Consider the following 18,197-nt stretch of genomic DNA (forward strand, 5'->3'; position numbering starts at 1 on the left):
GGATGTAGAGACATTATGGACAGTATGTGATGGGATGTACAGACATTATGGACAGTATGTGGTAGGATGAACAGACATTATGGACAGTATGTGATGGGTTGAACAGACATTATGGACAGTATGTGGTGGGATGAACAGACATTATGGACAGTATGTGATGGGTTGAACAGACATTACGGACAGTATGTGATGGGATGTACAGACATTATGGACAGTATGTGGTGGGATGAACAGACATTATGGACAGTATGTGGTGGGTTGAACAGACATTACGGACAGTATGTGATGGGATGTACAGACATTATGGACAGTATGTGGTGGGATGTACAGACATTATGGACAGTATGTGATGGGTTGAACAGACATTATGGACAGTATGTGGTGGGATGTACAGACATTATGGACAGTATGTGATGGGATGTACAGACATTAAGGACAGTATGTGGTGGGATGTACAGACATTATGGACAGTATGTGATGGGATGAACAGACATTATGGACAGTATGTGATGGGATGTACAGGTATTATGGACAGTATGTGATGGGTTGAACAGACATTATGGACAGTATGTGATGGGATGAACAGACATTATGGACAGTATGTGATGGGATGAACAGACATTATGGACAGTATGTGATGGGTTGAACAGACATTATGGACAGTATGTGGTGGAATGTACAGACATTATGGACAGTATGTGATGGGATGAACAGACATTATGGACAGTATGTGATGGGATGAACAGACATTATGGACAGTATGTGATGGGATGTACAGACATTATGGACAGTAGGTGATGGAATGTACAGACATTATGGACAGTATGTGATGGGATGTACAGACATTATGGACCGTATGTGATGGGATGTACAGACATTATGGACAGTATGTGATGGAATGTACAGACATTATGGACAGTATGTGATGGGATGAACAGACATTATGGACAGTATGTGGTGGGATGTACAGACATTATGGACAGTATGTGATGGGATGTACAGACATTATGGACAGTATGTGGTGGGATGTACAGACATTATGGACAGTATGTGATGGGATGTACAGACATTATGGACAGTATGTGATGGGATGTACAGACATTATGGACAGTATGTGGTAGGATGAACAGACATTATGGACAGTATGTGATGGGTTGAACAGACATTATGGACAGTATGTGGTGGAATGTACAGACATTATGGACAGTATGTGATGGGATGAACAGACATTATGGACAGTATGTGATGGGATGAACAGACATTATGGACAGTATGTGATGGGATGTACAGACATTATGGACAGTAGGTGATGGAATGTACAGACATTATGGACAGTATGTGATGGGATGTACAGACATTATGGACCGTATGTGATGGGATGTACAGACAGTATGTGATGGGATGTACAGACAGTATGTGATGGGATGAACAGACATTATGGACAGTATGTGATGGGATGTACAGACATTATGGACAGTATGTGGTGGGATGTACAGACATTATGGACAGTATGTGATGGGATGTACAGACATTATGGACAGTATGTGATGGGATGAGCAGACATTATGGACAGTATGTGATGGGATGTACAGACATTATGGACAGTATGTGATGGGATGAACAGACATTATGGACAGATGTGATGGAATGTACAGACATTATGGACAGTATGTGATGGGATGTACAGACATTATGGACAGTATGTGATGGGATGTACAGACATTATGGACCGTATGTGATGGGATGTACAGACAGTATGTGATGGGATGTACAGACATTATGGACAGTATGTGATGGGATGAACAGACATTATGGACAGTATGTGATGGGATGTACAGACATTATGGACAGTATGTGATGGGATGTACAGACATTATGGACCGTATGTGATGGGATGTACAGACAGTATGTGATGGGATGTACAGACAGTATGTGATGGGATGTACAGACAGTATGTGATGGGATGAACAGACATTGTGGACAGTATGTGATGGGATGTACAGACATTATGGACAGTATGTGATGGGATGTACAGACATTATGGACCGTATGTGATGGGATGTACAGACAGTATGTGATGGGATGTACAGACATTACGGACAGTATGTGATGGGATGTACAGACATTATGGACAGTATGTGATGGAATGTACAGACATTATGGACAGTATGTGATGGGATGTACAGACATTATGGACCGTATGTGATGGGATGTACAGACAGTATGTGATGGGATGTACAGACAGTATGTGATGGGATGTACAGACAGTATGTGATGGGATGTACAGACATTATGGACAGTATGTGATGGAATGTACAGACATTATGGACAGTATGTGATGGGATGTACAGACATTATGGACAGTATGTGATGGGATGTAGAGACATTATGGACAGTATGTGATGGGATGTACAGACATTATGGACAGTATGTGATGGGATGTACAGACATTATGGACAGTATGTGGTGGGATGTACAGACATTATGGACAGTATGTGATGGGATGTACAGACATTATGGACAGTATGTGATGGGATGTAGAGACATTATGGACAGTATGTGATGGGATGTACAGACATTATGGACAGTATGTGGTAGGATGAACAGACATTATGGACAGTATGTGATGGGTTGAACAGACATTATGGACAGTATGTGGTGGGATGAACAGACATTATGGACAGTATGTGATGGGTTGAACAGACATTACGGACAGTATGTGATGGGATGTACAGACATTATGGACAGTATGTGGTGGGATGAACAGACATTATGGACAGTATGTGGTGGGTTGAACAGACATTACGGACAGTATGTGATGGGATGTACAGACATTATGGACAGTATGTGGTGGGATGTACAGACATTATGGACAGTATGTGATGGGTTGAACAGACATTATGGACAGTATGTGGTGGGATGTACAGACATTATGGACAGTATGTGATGGGATGTACAGACATTAAGGACAGTATGTGGTGGGATGTACAGACATTATGGACAGTATGTGATGGGATGAACAGACATTATGGACAGTATGTGATGGGATGTACAGGTATTATGGACAGTATGTGATGGGTTGAACAGACATTATGGACAGTATGTGATGGGATGAACAGACATTATGGACAGTATGTGATGGGATGAACAGACATTATGGACAGTATGTGATGGGTTGAACAGACATTATGGACAGTATGTGGTGGAATGTACAGACATTATGGACAGTATGTGATGGGATGAACAGACATTATGGACAGTATGTGATGGGATGAACAGACATTATGGACAGTATGTGATGGGATGTACAGACATTATGGACAGTAGGTGATGGAATGTACAGACATTATGGACAGTATGTGATGGGATGTACAGACATTATGGACCGTATGTGATGGGATGTACAGACATTATGGACAGTATGTGATGGAATGTACAGACATTATGGACAGTATGTGATGGGATGAACAGACATTATGGACAGTATGTGGTGGGATGTACAGACATTATGGACAGTATGTGATGGGATGTACAGACATTATGGACAGTATGTGGTGGGATGAACAGACATTATGGACAGTATGTGATGGGTTGAACAGACATTATGGACAGTATGTGGTGGGATGTACAGACATTATGGACAGTATGTGATGGGATGAACAGACATTATGGACAGTATGTGATGGGATGTACAGACATTATGGACACTATGTGATGGGATGTACAGACATTATGGACAGTATGTGATGGGTTGAACAGACATTATGGACAGTATGTGGTGGGATGTACAGACATTATGTACAGTATGTGATGGGATGTACAGACATTATGGACAGTATGTGATGGGATGTACAGACATTATGGACAGTATGTGGTGGGATGTACAGACATTATGGACAGTATGTGATGGGATGTACAGACATTATGGACAGTATGTGATGGGATGTACAGACATTATGGACAGTATGTGGTATAGGATGAACAGACATTATGGACAGTATGTGATGGGTTGAACAGACATTATGGACAGTATGTGGTGGGATGAACAGACATTATGGACAGTATGTGATGGGTTGAACAGACATTACGGACAGTATGTGATGGGATGTACAGACATTATGGACAGTATGGGGTGGGATGAACAGACATTATGGACAGTATGTGGTGGGATGAACAGACATTATGGACAGTATGTGGTGGGTTGAACAGACATTACGGACAGTATGTGATGGGATGTACAGACATTATGGACAGTATGTGGTGGGATGTACAGACATTATGGACAGTATGTGATGGGTTGAACAGACATTATGGACAGTATGTGGTGGGATGTACAGACATTATGGACAGTATGTGATGGGATGTACAGACATTATGGACAGTATGTGGTGGGATGTACAGACATTATGGACAGTATGTGATGGGATGAACAGACATTATGGACAGTATGTGATGGGATGTACAGACATTATGGACAGTATGTGATGGGTTGAACAGACATTATGGACAGTATGTGATGGGATGAACAGACATTATGGACAGTATGTGATGGGTTGAACAGACATTATGGACAGTATGTGGTGGAATGTACAGACATTATGGACAGTATGTGATGGGATGAACAGACATTATGGACAGTATGTGATGGGATGAACAGACATTATGGACAGTATGTGATGGGATGTACAGACATTATGGACAGTAGGTGATGGAATGTACAGACATTATGGACAGTATGTGATGGGATGTACAGACATTATGGACCGTATGTGATGGGATGTACAGACAGTATGTGATGGGATGTACAGACAGTATGTGATGGGATGTACAGACAGTATGTGATGGGATGTACAGACATTATGGACAGTATGTGATGGAATGTACAGACATTATGGACAGTATGTGATGGGATGTACAGACATTATGGACCGTATGTGATGGGATGTACAGACAGTATGTGATGGGATGTACAGACATTACGGACAGTATGTGATGGGATGTACAGACATTATGGACAGTATGTGATGGAATGTACAGACATTATGGACAGTATGTGATGGGATGTACAGACATTATGGACCGTATGTGATGGGATGTACAGACAGTATGTGATGGGATGTACAGACAGTATGTGATGGGATGTACAGACAGTATGTGATGGGATGTACAGACATTATGGACAGTATGTGATGGAATGTACAGACATTATGGACAGTATGTGATGGGATGTACAGACATTATGGACAGTATGTGATGGGATGTAGAGACATTATGGACAGTATGTGATGGGATGTACAGACATTATGGACAGTATGTGATGGGATGTACAGACATTATGGACAGTATGTGGTGGGATGTACAGACATTATGGACAGTATGTGATGGGATGTACAGACATTATGGACAGTATGTGATGGGATGTAGAGACATTATGGACAGTATGTGATGGGATGTACAGACATTATGGACAGTATGTGGTAGGATGAACAGACATTATGGACAGTATGTGATGGGTTGAACAGACATTATGGACAGTATGTGGTGGGATGAACAGACATTATGGACAGTATGTGATGGGTTGAACAGACATTACGGACAGTATGTGATGGGATGTACAGACATTATGGACAGTATGTGGTGGGATGAACAGACATTATGGACAGTATGTGGTGGGTTGAACAGACATTACGGACAGTATGTGATGGGATGTACAGACATTATGGACAGTATGTGGTGGGATGTACAGACATTATGGACAGTATGTGATGGGTTGAACAGACATTATGGACAGTATGTGGTGGGATGTACAGACATTATGGACAGTATGTGATGGGATGTACAGACATTAAGGACAGTATGTGGTGGGATGTACAGACATTATGGACAGTATGTGATGGGATGAACAGACATTATGGACAGTATGTGATGGGATGTACAGGTATTATGGACAGTATGTGATGGGTTGAACAGACATTATGGACAGTATGTGATGGGATGAACAGACATTATGGACAGTATGTGATGGGATGAACAGACATTATGGACAGTATGTGATGGGTTGAACAGACATTATGGACAGTATGTGGTGGAATGTACAGACATTATGGACAGTATGTGATGGGATGAACAGACATTATGGACAGTATGTGATGGGATGAACAGACATTATGGACAGTATGTGATGGGATGTACAGACATTATGGACAGTAGGTGATGGAATGTACAGACATTATGGACAGTATGTGATGGGATGTACAGACATTATGGACCGTATGTGATGGGATGTACAGACATTATGGACAGTATGTGATGGAATGTACAGACATTATGGACAGTATGTGATGGGATGAACAGACATTATGGACAGTATGTGGTGGGATGTACAGACATTATGGACAGTATGTGATGGGATGTACAGACATTATGGACAGTATGTGGTGGGATGAACAGACATTATGGACAGTATGTGATGGGTTGAACAGACATTATGGACAGTATGTGGTGGGATATACAGACATTATGGACAGTATGTGATGGGATGAACAGACATTATGGACAGTATGTGATGGGATGTACAGACATTATGGACACTATGTGATGGGATGTACAGACATTATGGACAGTATGTGATGGGTTGAACAGACATTATGGACAGTATGTGGTGGGATGTACAGACATTATGTACAGTATGTGATGGGATGTACAGACATTATGGACAGTATGTGATGGGATGTACAGACATTATGGACAGTATGTGGTGGGATGTACAGACATTATGGACAGTATGTGATGGGATGTACAGACATTATGGACAGTATGTGATGGGATGTACAGACATTATGGACAGTATGTGGTAGGATGAACAGACATTATGGACAGTATGTGATGGGTTGAACAGACATTATGGACAGTATGTGGTGGGATGAACAGACATTATGGACAGTATGTGATGGGTTGAACAGACATTACGGACAGTATGTGATGGGATGTACAGACATTATGGACAGTATGGGGTGGGATGAACAGACATTATGGACAGTATGTGGTGGGATGAACAGACATTATGGACAGTATGTGGTGGGTTGAACAGACATTACGGACAGTATGTGATGGGATGTACAGACATTATGGACAGTATGTGGTGGGATGTACAGACATTATGGACAGTATGTGATGGGTTGAACAGACATTATGGACAGTATGTGGTGGGATGTACAGACATTATGGACAGTATGTGATGGGATGTACAGACATTATGGACAGTATGTGGTGGGATGTACAGACATTATGGACAGTATGTGATGGGATGAACAGACATTATGGACAGTATGTGATGGGATGTACAGACATTATGGACAGTATGTGATGGGTTGAACAGACATTATGGACAGTATGTGATGGGATGAACAGACATTATGGACAGTATGTGATGGGTTGAACAGACATTATGGACAGTATGTGGTGGAATGTACAGACATTATGGACAGTATGTGATGGGATGAACAGACATTATGGACAGTATGTGATGGGATGAACAGACATTATGGACAGTATGTGATGGGATGTACAGACATTATGGACAGTAGGTGATGGAATGTACAGACATTATGGACAGTATGTGATGGGATGTACAGACATTATGGACCGTATGTGATGGGATGTACAGACAGTATGTGATGGGATGTACAGACAGTATGTGATGGGATGTACAGACATTATGGACAGTATGTGATGGGATGTACAGACATTATGGACAGTATGTGGTGGGATGTACAGACATTATGGACAGTATGTGATGGGATGTACAGACATTATGGACAGTATGTGATGGGATGAGCAGACATTATGGACAGTATGTGATGGGATGTACAGACATTATGGACAGTATGTGATGGGATGAACAGACATTATGGACAGATGTGATGGAATGTACAGACATTATGGACAGTATGTGATGGGATGTACAGACATTATGGACAGTATGTGATGGGATGTACAGACATTATGGACCGTATGTGATGGGATGTACAGACAGTATGTGATGGGATGTACAGACATTATGGACAGTATGTGATGGGATGTACAGACATTATGGACAGTATGTGATGGAATGTACAGACATTATGGACAGTATGTGATGGGATGTACAGACATTATGGACCGTATGTGATGGGATGTACAGACAGTATGTGATGGGATGTACAGACAGTATGTGATGGGATGTACAGACAGTATGTGATGGGATGTACAGACATTATGGACAGTATGTGATGGAATGTACAGACATTATGGACAGTATGTGATGGGATGTACAGACATTATGGACCGTATGTGATGGGATGTACAGACAGTATGTGATGGGATGTACAGACAGTATGTGATGGGATGAACAGACATTATGGACAGTATGTGATGGGATGTACAGACATTATGGACAGTATGTGATGGAATGTACAGACATTATGGACAGTATGTGATGGGATGTACAGACATTATGGACCGTATGTGATGGGATGTACAGACATTATGGACAGTATGTGATGGGATGTACAGACAGTATGTGATGGGATGAACAGACATTATGGACAGTATGTGATGGGATGTACAGACATTATGTACAGTATGTGATGGGATGTACAGACATTATGGACAGTATGTGATGGGTTGAACAGACATTATGGACAGTATGTGATGGGATGAACAGACATTATGGACAGTATGTGATGGGATGTACAGACATTATGGACAGTATGTGATGGGATGAACAGACATTATGGACAGTATGTGATGGGATGTACAGATATTATGGACAGAATGTGGTGGGATGTACAGACATTATGGACAGTATGTGATGGGATGAACAGACATTATGGACAGTATGTGGTGGGATGAACAGACATTATGGACAGAATGTGGTGGGATGTACAGACATTATGGACAGTATGTGATGGGATGTACAGACATTATGGACAGTATGTGATGGAATGTACAGACATTATGGACAGTATGTGGTGGGATGTACATACAGTATGTGATGGAATGTACAGACAGTGTGGACAGTATATGGTGGGATGTACATACAGTATGTGATGGAATGTACAGACATTATGGACAGTATGTGATGGGTTGAACAGATATTATGGACAGTATGTGATGGGATGAACAGACATTATGGACAGTATGTGATGGGATGTACAGACATTATGGACAGTATGTGGTGGGATGTACAGACATTATGGACCGTATGTGATGGGATGTACAGACAGTATGTGATGGGATGTACAGACAGTATGTGATGGGATGAACAGACATTGTGGACAGTATGTGATGGGATGTACAGACAGTATGTGATGGGATGAACAGACATTGTGGACAGTATGTGATGGGATGTACAGACATTATGGACAGTATGTGATGGGATGAACAGACATTATGGACAGTATGTGATGGGATGTACAGACATTATGGACAGTATGTGATGGGATGAACAGACATTATGGACAGTATGTGATGGGATGTACAGACATTATGGACAGTATGTGATGGAATGTACAGACATTATGGACAGTATGTGATGAGATGAACAGACATTATGGACAGTATGTGATGGGATGTACAGACATTATGGACAGTATGTGATGGAATGTACAGACATTATGGACAGTATGTGATGGGATGTACAGACATTATGGACCGTATGTGATGGGATGTACAGACAGTATGTGATGGGATGTACAGACAGTATGTGATGGGATGAACAGACATTATGGACAGTATGTGATGGGATGTACAGACATTATGGACAGTATGTGGTGGGATGTACAGACATTATGGACAGTATGTGATGGGTTGAACAGACATTATGGACAGTATGTGATGGGATGAACAGACATTATGGACAGTATGTGATGGGATGTACAGACATTATGGACAGTATGTGATGGGATGAACACACATTATGGACAGTATGTGATGGGATGTACAGACATTATGGACAGTATGTGATGGGATGTACAGACATTATGGACAGTATGTGATGGAATGTACAGACATTATGGACAGTATGTGGTGGGATGAACAGACATTATGGACAGTATGTGATGGAATGTACAGACATTATGGACAGTATGTGGTGGGATGTACAGACATTATGGACAGTATGTGATGGGATGTACAGACATTATGGACAGTATGTGATGGGATGAACAGACATTATGGACAGTATGTGATGGGATGTACAGACAGTATGTGATGGGATGAACAGACATTATGGACAGTATGTGATGGGATGTACAGACATTATGTACAGTATGTGATGGGATGTACAGACATTATGGACAGTATGTGATGGGTTGAACAGACATTATGGACAGTATGTGATGGGATGAACAGACATTATGGACAGTATGTGATGGGATGTACAGACATTATGGACAGTATGTGATGGGATGAACAGACATTATGGACAGTATGTGATGGGATGTACAGATATTATGGACAGAATGTGGTGGGATGTACAGACATTATGGACAGTATGTGATGGGATGAACAGACATTATGGACAGTATGTGGTGGGATGAACAGACATTATGGACAGAATGTGGTGGGATGTACAGACATTATGGACAGTATGTGATGGGATGTACAGACATTATGGACAGTATGTGATGGAATGTACAGACATTATGGACAGTATGTGGTGGGATGTACATACAGTATGTGATGGAATGTACAGACAGTGTGGACAGTATATGGTGGGATGTACATACAGTATGTGATGGAATGTACAGACATTATGGACAGTATGTGATGGGTTGAACAGATATTATGGACAGTATGTGATGGGATGAACAGACATTATGGACAGTATGTGATGGGATGTACAGACATTATGGACAGTATGTGGTGGGATGTACAGACATTATGGACCGTATGTGATGGGATGTACAGACAGTATGTGATGGGATGTACAGACAGTATGTGATGGGATGAACAGACATTGTGGACAGTATGTGATGGGATGTACAGACAGTATGTGATGGGATGAACAGACATTGTGGACAGTATGTGATGGGATGTACAGACATTATGGACAGTATGTGATGGGATGAACAGACATTATGGACAGTATGTGATGGGATGTACAGACATTATGGACAGTATGTGATGGGATGAACAGACATTATGGACAGTATGTGATGGGATGTACAGACATTATGGACAGTATGTGATGGAATGTACAGACATTATGGACAGTATGTGACGAGATGAACAGACATTATGGACAGTATGTGATGGGATGTACAGACATTATGGACAGTATGTGATGGAATGTACAGACATTATGGACAGTATGTGATGGGATGTACAGACATTATGGACCGTATGTGATGGGATGTACAGACAGTATGTGATGGGATGTACAGACAGTATGTGATGGGATGAACAGACATTATGGACAGTATGTGATGGGATGTACAGACATTATGGACAGTATGTGGTGGGATGTACAGACATTATGGACAGTAAGTGATGGGTTGAACAGACATTATGTTCAGTATGTGATGGGATGAACAGACATTATGGACAGTATGTGATGGGATGTACAGACATTATGGACAGTATGTGATGGGATGAACACACATTATGGACAGTATGTGATGGGATGTACAGACATTATGGACAGTATGTGATGGGATGTACAGACATTATGGACAGTATGTGATGGAATGTACAGACATTATGGACAGTATGTGGTGGGATGAACAGACATTATGGACAGTATGTGATGGAATGTACAGACATTATGGACAGTATGTGGTGGGATGTACAGACATTATGGACAGTATGTGATGGGATGTACAGACATTATGGACAGTATGTGATGGAATGTACAGACATTATGGACAGTATGTGGTGGGATGTACATACAGTATGTGATGGAATGTACAGACAGTATGGACAGTATATGGTGGGATGTACATACAGTATGTGATGGAATGTACAGACATTATGGACAGTATGTGATGGATTGAACAGACATTATGGACAGTATGTGATTGGATGAACAGACATTATGGACAGTATGTGATGGGATGTACAGACATTATGGACAGTATGTGATGGGATGAACAGACATTATGGACAGTATGTGATGGGATGTACAGACATTATGGACAGTATGTGATGGAATGTACAGACATTATGGACAGTATGTGGTGGGATGAACAGACATTATGGACAGAATGTGGTGGGATGTACAGACATTATGGACAGTATGTGATGGGATGTACAGACATTATGGACAGTATGTGATGGAATGTACAGACATTATGGACAGTATGTGGTGGGATGTACATACAGTATGTGATGGAATGTACAGACAGTATGGACAGTATGTGGATAGAATGTGTAGTATATCTGAGGAATAGTATATGTACAGCAATAGTTAAATAGGGTGGCCTTGACTAGAATACAGTTTTTACATGTGAAATAGGTAAAACACTATGTAAACATTATTAAAGTGACCGGTGTTTCATGTCTATGTACATTGGGCAGCAGCCTCCAAGGTACATAGTAGAGTAACCGGGTGGTAGCCGGCTAGTGACAGTGACTAAGTTCAGGGCAGGGTACCGTGTGGAGGCTGGCTAGTGACAGTGACTAAGTTCAGGGCAGGGTACCGTGTGGAGGCTGGCTAGTGACAGTGACTAAGTTCAGGGCAGGGTACCGTGTGGAGGCTGGCTAGTGACAGTGACTAAGTTCAGGGCAGGGTACCGTGTGGAGGTTGGCTAGTGACAGTGACTAAGTTCAGGGCAGGGTACCGTGTGGAGGCTGGCTAGTGACAGTGACTAAGTTCAGGGCAGGGTACCGTGTGGAGGCTGGCTAGTGACAGTGACTAAGTTCAGGGCAGGGTACCGTGTGGAGGCTGGCTAGTGACAGTGACTAAGTTCAGGGCAGGGTACCGTGTGGAGGCTGGCTAGTGATAGCTATTTAACAGTCTAATGGCTTTGGGATCAAATCTGTTTTTCAGTGATATCAGGATGGGTGGAAATATGCAATAAGACGATATATTCTGAGAGCTTCTAAGGCTAGAAATTCTAATGCTTATAACTTTAACCATTCAGATGAATGCTTTTGCAAAGTGCAAACAGTCCTCCCAGCCTTAACTCATGTATGTTTATACACAGATCCTTGGAACTGTGCATGCCACAAACAAACATAAGATATAAGACGACAATATTAAAACGCTGCACCTGTATGTGTACGACCAATTAGACAAGACATGTCACTGTTTATTACCTCTTCTAGACGACCATGTTGGAACACATTCCCAGACTGATGAACAGCATCCGTATGATCCACAGCATCTCCCAGTACTACAATACCTCAGAGAGAATGACCTCTCTCTTTGTCAAGGTCACCAACCAGATGATTACAACCTGCAAGGCCTACCTATGCCAGGATGTGACCAAGGTCTGGGATCATGACAGGTATTTATCCAGATATAATCATATATGTGATCACTGAAGGAATTGAACCCACAGCCTAGGCATTGCTAGCAGCTCACTCTTAGCAAATGAGCCACACAGTTGGCTTTCATGCTCCCTGGTACAAAATCAATTATGCTCTGCAATTTTTCTGGTCTGCTGAAGTTAACATGTATTTCATGTCCTTAGCAGTGTCCCTGCCTGGTTGCTACAGAAACACGAGTGGACATTATCAATGTTTTAAACCTGTATTGTCATATTTATGACATGTTGCATTCTTAACATAAAACAATTCCCCTTGTTATATACAATTTATATATATATATATACAGTATATATATATAAAATGTTATGTTACATTCGTATTCTAAAATGGATTAAATAGTTTGTTCCCTCAACAATCTACACACAATACCCCACAATGACAAAGCAAAAACAGGTTTTAAGAATCGCAAATGTATTTAAAATAAAAAATGTAAATAAAATATTTACATAAATATTCATAAGCTTTGCTCAGTACTTTGTTGAAGCACCTTTGGCAGCGATTACAGCTTCGAGACTTCTTGTGTATGACACTACATGCTTGGCACACATGTATTTGGTGAGTTTCTCCCATTCTTCTCGGCAGATCCTCTCAAGCTCCGTCAGGTTGGATGGGGAGCGTTGCTGCACAGCTATTTTCAGGTCTCTCCAGAGATGTTAGATCGGGTTCAAGTCCGGGCTCTGGCTAGGTCACTCAAGGACATTCAGAGACTGTCCCAAAGCCACTCCTGCATTGTCTTAGCTGTGTGCTTAGGGTCATTGTCCTGTTGGAAGGTGAACCGTCGCCCCAGTCTGAGATCCTGAGCGCTCTGGAGCAGGTTTTCATCAAGGATCTCTCTGTTCTTTTCTCTCTTCATCTTTCCCTCAATCCCGACTGGTCTCCCAGTCCCTACCGCTGAAAAACATCCCCACAGCGTGATTTACCATAGGGATGGTGTCAGGTTTTCTCCAGACGTGGCGTTTGGCGTTCAGGCAAAATAGTTCAATCCTGGTTTCATCAGACCAGAGATTCTGGAATCCTTTGGAATCCTTTGGGTGCCTTTTGGCAAACTCCAAGCAGGCTGTCATTTACCTTTTACTGAGGAGTGGCTTCTGTCTGGCCACTCTACCCTAAAGGCCTGATTGGTGGAGTGCTGCAGAGATGGTTGTCATTCTGGAAGGTTCTCTCATCTCCACAGAGAAACTCTGGAGCTCTGTCAGAGTGACCATCGGGTTCTTGGTCACCTCTCTGACCAAGGCCCTTCTCCCCCGCTTGCTCAGTTTGGCTGGGTGGTCAGCTCGAGGAAGAGTCTTGGTGGTTCCAGAGTTCCATTTTAAAACCCTGAAGGCCACTGTGTTCTTGCGGACCTTCAATGCTGCAGACATGTTTTGGTACACTTCCCCAGATCTGTGCCTCGACACAATCCTGTCTCTGAACTCTACGGACAATGCCTTCGACCTTATGGCTTGGTTTATGTTCTGACATGCATTGTCAACTGTGGAACCTTATATAGACAGGTGTGTGCCTTAATGGAAACAGGATGCACCTGAGCTCAATTTCGAGTCTCATAGCAAAGGGTCTGAACACTTACAGTATGTAAATAAGGTATTTCTGTTTTTTTTATTTTTAATATATTTGCAGAGATTTCTAAAAACCTGTTCTCATTTTGTCATTGTGCAGTATTGTGTGTAGATAAATGAGGAAAACATTTTAATTTAATGCATTTTAGAATTAGGCTGTAACGTAACAAAATGTGTAAAAAGTCAAGGCGTCTGAATCCTTCCCAAATGCACTGTATGTGTATGTATATATATATTGGGGTCACTGTGGAGGCCAGGTCATCTGATGCAGCACTCCATCACTCTCCTTCTCGTTCAAATAGCCCGTACACAGCCTGGAGGTGGATGTGTGATGGTGTGGGAGTGCTTTGCTGGTGACACAGTGATTTATTTAGAATTCAAGGCACACTTAACCAGCATGGCTAGTACAGCATTCTGCAGTGATATACCATCCCATGTGGTTTACACTTAGTGGGACTATAATTTGTTTTTCAACAGGACAATGACCCAACACACCTCGAGGCTGTGTTAGGGCTATTTGACCAAGGTCTTTTTGAGGGCTATTTGAGTGCTGCACAAGATGATCTGGCCTCCACAATCACCCGACCTCAACCCAATTGAGATGGTTTGGGATGAGTTGGACTGCAGAGGGAAGAAAAAGCAGCCAACAAGTGCTCAGCATATGTGGAAACTCCTTCAAGACTGTCAGAAAAGCATTCCTCATGAAGCTGGCTGAGAGAATGCCAAGAGTGTGCAAGGCAAAGCGTGGCTAATTTGAAGAATCTAAAATCTATTCTGATGTGTTTAACTATTTTTGAATACGGCATGATTCGATACGTGTGTGACTGACGCTTTCAAATCAGTCTTATGTAGTAAAATATGAAATTGTGTTTTTTACATTGGATAAAAGTAGAGACGCAACGCTACAAAATGGTATATCATACACTACAGTTGAGGAACAATGGGGAAGAAATTTGGCTTTGGAAGTTGATAAACTTGATAAACTATAGCTAACCAAGCAAATACAGTGCCTTGCGAAAGTATTCGGCCCCTTTGAACTTTGCGACCTTTTGCCACATTTCAGGCTTCAAACATAAAGATATAAAACGGTATTTTTTTGTGAAGAATCAACAACAAGTGGGACACAATCATGAAGTGGAACGACATTTATTGGATATTTCAAACTTTTTTAACAAATCAAAAACTGAAAAATTGGGAGTGCAAAATTATTCAGCCCCTTTACTTTCAGTGCAGCAAACTCTCTCCAGAAGTTCAGTGAGGATCTCTGAATGATCCAATGTTGACCTAAATGACTAATGATGATAAATACAATCCACCTGTGTGTAATCAAGTCTCCGTATAAATGCACCTGCACTGTGATAGTCTCAGAGGTCCGTTAAAAGCGCAGAGAGCATCATGATGAACAAGGAACACACCAGGCAGGTCCGAGATACTGTTGTGAAGAAGTTTAAAGCCGGATTTGGATACAAAAAGATTTCCCAAGCTTTAAACATCCCAAGGAGCACTGTGCAAGAGATAATATTGAAATGGAAGGAGTATCAGACCACTGCAAATCTACCAAGACCTGGCCGTCCCTCTAAACTTTCAGCTCATACAAGGAGAAGACTGATCAGAGATGCAGCCAAGAGGCCCATGATCACTCTGGATGAACTGCAGATATCTAAAGCTGAGGTGGGAGACTCTTTCCATAGGACAACAATCAGTCGTATATTGCACAAATCTGGCCTTTATGGAAGAGTGGCAAGAAGAAAGCCATTTCTTAAAGATATCCATAAAAAGTGTTGTTTAAAGTTTGCCACAAGCCACCTGGGAGACACACCAAACATGTGGAAGAAGGTGCTCTGGTCAGATGAAACCAAAATTGAACTTTTTGGCAACAATGCAAAACGTTATGTTTGGCGTAAAAGCAACACAGCTCATCAGCCTGAACACACCATCCCCACTGTCAAACATGGTGGTGGCAGCATCATGGTTTGGGCCTGCTTTTCTTCAGAAGGGACAGGGAAGATGGGAAGATGGATGGAGCCAAATACAGGACCATTCTGGAAGAAAACCTGATGGAGTCTGCAAAAGACCTGAGACTGGGACGGAGATTTGCCTTCCAACAAGACAATGATCCAAAACATAAAGCAAAATCTACAATGGAATGGTTCAAAAATAAACATATCCAGGTGTTAGAAGGGCCAAATCAAAGTCCAGACCTGAATCCAATCGAGAATCTGTGGAAAGAACTGAAAACTGCTGTTCACAAATGCTCTCCATCCAATCTCACTGAGCTCGAGCTGTTTTGCAAGGAGGAATGGGAAAAAATTTCAGTCTCTCGATGTGCAAAACTGATAGAGACATACCCCAAGCGACTTACAGCTGTAATCGCAGCAAAAGGTGGCGCTACAAAGTATTAACTTAAGGGGGCTGAATAATTTTGCACGCCCAATTTTTCCGTTTTTGATTTGTTAAAAAAGTTTGAAATATCCAATAAATGTTGTTCCACTTCATGATTGTGTCCCACTTGTTGTTGATTCTTCACAAAAAATACAGTTTTATATCTTTATGTTTGAAGCCTGAAATGTGGCAAAAGGTCGCAAAGTTCAAGGGGGCTGAATACTTTCGCAAGGCACTGTATATACAGTGGCAAGAAAACTATATGTGAAACCTTTGGATTTACCTGGATTTCTGCATAGATTTGTTGATCTGATCTTCATCTAAGTCACAACAATAGACAAACAAAGTCTGCTTAAACTAATAACACACAAACAATGATACATATTTAAGTCTTTATTGAACACACTGTGTAAACATTCACAGTGCAGGGTGGAAAAGGTATGTGAACCCTTGGATTTAATAACTAGTTGACCCTCCCTTTTGCAGCAATAACCTCAACCGAACATTTTCTGTCGGAGCAGATCAGACCTGCACAGCGGTCAGGGGGAATTTTGGACCTTTCGTCTTTATAAAAACCATGTCAGTTCAGAAATATTCTTGGGATGTCTGCTGTGAACCGCTCTTTTGAGGTCATGCCACAGAATCTCAATCGGTTGAGGTCAGGATACTGACTTGGCCACTCCAAAATGCATATTTTTTTTTGTTAAAGCCATTCTGTTGTTGATT

General features: G+C 41.7%; 1 protein-coding gene across 1 annotated transcript in view; it reads left to right on the forward strand.

Annotated features, from left to right (window-relative positions):
• Positions 1 to 18,197, forward strand: part of dnah5l (dynein, axonemal, heavy chain 5 like) — a 93,559-nt gene that overhangs the window by 21,976 nt on the left and 53,386 nt on the right. The window contains exon 12 of the mRNA XM_064941449.1: positions 13,309 to 13,490. Within this exon, the coding sequence (XP_064797521.1) occupies positions 13,309 to 13,490 (182 nt within the window). The remainder of the gene's footprint in view (positions 1 to 13,308; positions 13,491 to 18,197) is intronic.

This window comes from Oncorhynchus masou, chromosome 28, assembly GCF_036934945.1.
Source record: "Oncorhynchus masou masou isolate Uvic2021 chromosome 28, UVic_Omas_1.1, whole genome shotgun sequence".
NCBI lineage: Eukaryota > Metazoa > Chordata > Actinopteri > Salmoniformes > Salmonidae > Oncorhynchus > Oncorhynchus masou.